Source organism: Ursus americanus, chromosome 1 (assembly GCF_024610735.1).
Source record: "Ursus americanus isolate L20-20 chromosome 1, mUrsAme1.1.p, whole genome shotgun sequence".
NCBI classification, from domain to species: Eukaryota; Metazoa; Chordata; class Mammalia; order Carnivora; family Ursidae; genus Ursus; species Ursus americanus.
Genome location: NC_142127.1, coordinates 55,004,831 through 55,010,803, shown reverse-complemented (window position 1 = coordinate 55,010,803; position 5,973 = coordinate 55,004,831). Strand labels below are relative to the sequence as shown.

Sequence of the window (5,973 nt, the reverse complement as noted above, 5' to 3'; positions counted from 1 at the left end):
ACTTTGGCTGGTCCGGCGCCCGAGCCTCCCTGCTCCCACCCCTTTCCTCCCTCCCGGCTCCGTGCCTCACTCAGGGGCGTGTCCTGCCCTACCTCCCTTTCACAGTGGTCCACTCATCCGCTTACAGAGGCAGCGGCGGCGGTAGCAGCCGGAGCGGGCACAGCGATAGCTCCGGGTTTCCAGACTGGAACTGTGGCCACGGCAGCAGCTCAGTGGGGGCACCTGTGCGGAGCAGGAGTAGCAGGACGAGGGATGGGGTTCTTGCCAGCCACTCTCTGAGCCCGAAGGAAGGGGCACCTCCCAGCTGGGCTTCCACTGCTCCGCAGAATCTCGCACAGAGCTGGGAATACTGGTGGGGGTAGACATGTGCAGGACCAGCTAGAGGGCTGGGGTAGGTAAACATTTGGTCCAAGTGTAGAGTGGCAGTGAAAGCTGTGTCTGGGACCATGACAGCCTCCCACCTGGACTTTGGGGAAGTGGAAACTTTCCTGGACAGACACCCAGAGTTGTTTGAAGATTACTTGATGCGGAAGGGGAAGCAGGAGATGGTAGAGAAGTGGCTGCAGAGGCACAGTGAGAGTCAGGGGGCTGTAGGCCCAAGGCTCGCAGTGACCAGCACCAGCAGCTTGGCTCACAGTGGTGGCAGAGGCAGCGGCAGTGTTGGTGGTGGCACTGGACCAAATAGCTCTGCCAACAGCCAGCCTGTTCTGGGTGGCGGGGACAGTGGTGGGGTTCCCCTGAGTCCCAGCTGGGCCAGTGGTGGCCGGGGCGATGGGAGCCTGCAGCGGAGAGCTTCTCATAAGGAGCTAAGGAAGAGTTTTGCTCGCTCCAAGGCCATCCACGTGAACAGGACCTACGATGAACAGGTGACCTCCCGGGCCCAGGAGCCCCTGAGCAGTGTGCGGCGGAGGGCACTTCTCCGGAAGGCCAGCTCCCTGCCCCCCACCACGGCCCATATTCTCAGTGCCCTGCTGGAATCCAGGGTGAATCTGCCTCAGTACCCCCCTACAGCCATGGACTACAAGTGCCACCTCAAAAAGCATAACGAGCGTCAGTTCTTCCTGGAACTGGTCAAGGATATCTCCAATGACCTTGACCTTACCAGCCTGAGCTACAAGATCCTCATCTTTGTCTGCCTCATGGTGGACGCTGACCGCTGCTCTCTCTTCCTGGTGGAAGGGGCAGCTGCTGGCAAGAAGAGCTTGGTCTCCAAATTCTTTGATGTGCATGCAGGAACCCCACTGCTGCCCTGCAGTAGCACAGAGAACTCAAACGAGGTGCAGGTCCCCTGGGGCAAAGGCATCATTGGCTATGTCGGGGAGCATGGAGAAACGGTCAACATTCCTGATGCCTACCAGGTAGGATTTTTGCATTGTCCCCCTTCCAGAGCCCCATTGGCTTGGAAGCTAAGCCTTCTGTTACCCTTTGGCATCCAGGAACACATTAATTTAGATTCTTTACAATACTAATCTTGCTACTTAAATTCCTTCTGAGTTTAGAGCAGTTAGAATGTTACTACACCATCTTTGATATAATGGTCTTTTCCTAACACACAGTGGCTTATGAACAGTTCATACATCACAAGGACTACATTTTGTACTCAATAATATCACATGTGACTCAGTCAAGATTCCTTGTCTTTAAGAATATCAGTGTATGGTTTTAGAATGTATTTGTGAGGTGCTTGAAAAAAATGTCTGCTTTGGAATACTAGTGTTAAGCTTGAAGAAAATGGGACGTTGGTGTCTCTGATGTCTTTTGGGACTGTAATAAGTTTCATTCTCATTCAAAGTTGGACAGTAAACAAAGTACCAAACTACTTTCACATCCCTTAGCTTAAAGTTGCATACATTTCAAGGTAGGGAAGAAGAAGAGGAGGAAAATCAGAGGAAGAATGGGCTTTTTAATTGTTTCTGTTATTGAGTATAGAAAGGTTGGACAAATAGATTATTTATCTTGAGGTTTGAATATAGCATTTTCTGCAGTCAGCTTTTAACAGAACTGAGCAAGTAGGTTTTTAGTTTGTGAAACAAGCAAATATGGATAATTTTTTAAAGCAATTCCAAAGGCAATCAGCAGGGTAAACATGCTAGTTTCAAGAGGAAAAGGAAACCCAACACACTGTTTTCTGGTATTTCTAAGCCTTTCATTTTCACGGCAATTTGAACTTAATATTAGATGCCAGAGCCAAAAGCCAGTCAGCTCTAATTTCTTTAGTGTCTATTCACTGAACATGATGAAACTGGATGTGCTTTCTATGAGACTTCTTCAGGGTTTGGAAGAATTGAAAGTTCTTATCCTTGATTATGAAAGTTTTGTGGTCATTTAATGAGCACTTTTTCCACTATCTAATAGAGCTACCTGTTTTTCTAGAGTTTGGTAGCTATTGATCAGAATAGCAAAAGTGGTGGGAAGGATACTGAGAGCAAAATTTTCTCTATTTCGTCTGAAAGTTGACAATTTTATATAGAAAATTGACTAGCTTGGACTAAAACCGAGTTTCACATTTTTGTGAGGCGTCTGTCAATATAACATTTTCATAGTCAGGGATGCCTGTCAAAATACCATCTTCATTAAACTTTTGTTATTGATTAGATGCATTATTCATTATACCCTCCTTGAAGACTGGTAGTTTTAGGTCAGGCAACCAATGAATGAACCTTCACAAGTGTCTGTTTCTCTATGATCTTGGAAGGCCATAGGAAGAAATGAAAACATTTAACAATTGATATGTTGAAGATTCTGTAAGAAGTTGAACAATCACAAAGTATTTTCCTTTCCATTACTTCCACATTCTTACTGTGTTTTTTGGGGAAAAAAAATCTCTTCCTTCCTTGTTGGATGGCACTTGTTAGAGCCCAGAATTGCAGTCTATTCTCTTCATTGCCTTTACTTTTCTTGTTCTTTCCCAGTTGATATTCTCCTATTTCTATAGCCTTTATTTCTTGCTCTCCTCCTTCAACTCCCAGCTTGTATTTAATATTGTCCACATAACCATCTTTTCTTCCAGAGCAGAATTCCCAGCTTCCTCAGCAGTTAACTTGTCTTCCCGCTGCCTGGAATTGTGGCTAGAGGTGTTATCAGAGTTACAGAAAATCGGGTTTGTAGCAGCTCATATTTCCTCTTGTCCCTACTCGTACTCTGAAAACAGAATGTAAAGCAAAATTGGCTCTGATATTTGGAAGCTGACAGTGGGAAGGGAGAGTTCCCAGGGTGGCAGTGATGGCTATAGAGAAGACCAGGTTGTTGGGAGGTCTGGCAAAAGGCAGGTAGAGGGAGGGTGTGATATTGGCTGAGAATTTGAGATCTGTCTGTGTCATGCCTTGTCTTCATTTTGACCTGTTCAGAAAGTTTCTCTTTTCTTTTACCACTGGCTTCTACTATATATTTCTACATTTTTAACTTGGTGTGTTTTTCATTTTTTATGCTACCTTCTTAAAAAAAAAAAAACTCCCCCCCCTTTTTATTATGGTACACCATAATATGCAGTCACTGTTAGTGTGAACTGGGAGAATTTCTTAATCTCTAAGTCTCAATTTCCTCATCTGCAATATGGGAATAATAACATGGCAAAGATAAGATAATTGTTTGGAAAATAAAATGAGTATTGCATTACAGTCCCTAAAAGAGTACCTGCCACATTGCAATTGCTCAGGAAATTGTAACAATTTATGATGATAATGATGATACTACTCTGATAGAATTCTTTTTCTTTATCTCATTTTCAGTTGTTTTTCTCCTGACCGGAGACTGAGATGTGGACTCAGCACATTTTGACCAACCTACTCTTTCCCTGAGCCACGTTCCACACTTAAATTAAGTATTTTAGAACCATCTTTACATACAAGGAAGATAGAAATATCTACCCTCCTACCCTTTACTTCAGATTCCTCTACATGTGATTGATAACACTTGACCCTATCCTATCCTATCAAAAGTTTTATGCTTTGTTCCTTTTAGAAACTCATGCAATATAAATTTTTTATGGAGTTGTATTAATGCTGCATCCTTCCTCAATTCTAGCATTTCCCCCCATCCTTTCCATTTCTCTTATAGATATCTCTTAATGAAAACTGACAACCTTTAAAATGCATGTTTTTTTTATCACAGTGTTGTTGTAATTCTGATCATATATAAACATTCTGAAGTTTCTTTGTAAAAAATATAACCATCCTCTCTGATTTTTTCATTACCTACTATGTTTTTAAGGTGTTTCTTGCTCAGATTCAACTAGCATTCTTTTTCTTCTTCAGGAGGTAAAATTTTTATCATGAGGAATTTCAAGATTTGATCATTTGAAAATTAGACTGATGATCCTCTCAGGTTCAGAATATGGGTGAGAGAAAGGCATTAAAGATACTTATGAAATTATGATAATAAGCATGACATTCTGGAGTCAAGAGTAGGCTATTTAATGAAATACTGAAGTTGAATACAAGTTTTGACAGCAAAAACTCCTTAGTTTATTTCATTATTTTTCATAACTTTTCTCAATTCATCTAAAAAAACAGACTTGAAATTAGAACAAAAAAAATTGCAAGTGAAAAAAAAGCCTTTTAGCTATCCAGTATGGATCATAGTGACTACAATTTACCTTTTTTCCCTGACACTTATAAGTTATTAAACAGCCCACTTTAATATAGTAATGAAAAAATTGCCCTCAAGAGGTTGAAAATAAGAGCACTCAAGTAACAGGTGTTCTCTTTGAGATTATTCTGAGCATTCAGAATATAGCACTTTAAACATTAATAAAAAGTGTGAGATGATATTTTTGTTAGTGTTGATGATGATGATACAGGTGTTTGATGGGCTTTGGGTCTGAAAAGCAGCCAGGATGTTTTGTTAGGTGAACTGGGAGGAGGAAAGGGGATGACGCAGAAGGGTTACAGGTGTGCCAGGCTTTCAGAAAACCTGATCTGTTTATACTACAGATTCATTTATTCATTAGTTCCAAAAAACATACACTGAGCGCCCATTTCACTTAAGGCCTGGGTAGGGGGACTGTGGGTATACAAAGGTGAGAGGACATGCTTTTTTGCCTTCTAAACACTTGTATTTGGGGCATATACTATACACAAACAAGTAAATACCAAGCGCTGTACTTAATAAATGTTGCAAGCTAAATGGTTAGTCTCAGAGGAGAATGGAGCCCCATTATGACTGGCCTCATGATGGAAGACTTCATGGACGAGGTGCCATTCAAGCTGAAAAAAGGGTTAGATTTCACCATTGGAGATGGTTGTGGGTTTGGGCTTGTGATCCAAGTGTAGCAAAATGGCTTCAGCAGAGACACAGTACTGAGCAAGCACAAAATGTGTATAGGGCACAGTGAGTGGTTTCATTTGGCCAGAGTATTGCCCATGCTATGGAATGAATATGCAAAAGTAAGATGAGGGCAAAAGAAGAAGGAACCTAGAATGCCTGACTAAAGAACTTGAATTTTACTAACAGTTGGTGACTAACAGTTACAGGGAGTCCTTAAAAACATTTTAGTAGGATCAGGGTGGTGTTTTGGGTAACCTGGTGGCAGTGGCTGAGGGAATTGAACAGGGGGAGGCTCAAAGCTGTGGTGATAATTAGCAGTCTATTATAATGGTCTAGTGGAGCCATGATAAACAACTGAACTAAAACAGGGACAGTGGGAATGGGTGGCAGGGGACAGATGGAAGATGTTCTGCAGGTGTGGAGTTGGGCTAGGAGGAAGAGAAAATAATACCCTGGGTGATATGGAAAAGGGTGATGCTGTTATCAGTAACAGGAAAAGAAGTTGGGTGAGTAAAGATTCTAAGTAGAGTCAGATATATAATTTGTGGAGTGTAATGCAAAATGGTAAAGCAAGAGCTTGGTTGGAGTTGAAGTTAATCTCTTCCCAAGAGTATGCTGCCTCAACCCACAACAGACATGCAACCCCCTAGTGATTTCAGCCTCCATGCCGAGAAACTCTGTACCTGGACTAGGGGTGGATAAGAGGCC

General features: G+C 42.4%; 1 protein-coding gene across 1 annotated transcript in view; it reads left to right on the top strand.

The window, feature by feature from the left end:
- Positions 1-446: 446 nt before the first annotated feature.
- Positions 447-5,973, top strand: part of PDE11A (phosphodiesterase 11A) — a 361,649-nt gene continuing 356,122 nt past the window's right edge. The window contains exon 1 of the mRNA XM_045806179.2: positions 447-1,358. Within this exon, the coding sequence (XP_045662135.1) occupies positions 447-1,358 (912 nt within the window). The remainder of the gene's footprint in view (positions 1,359-5,973) is intronic.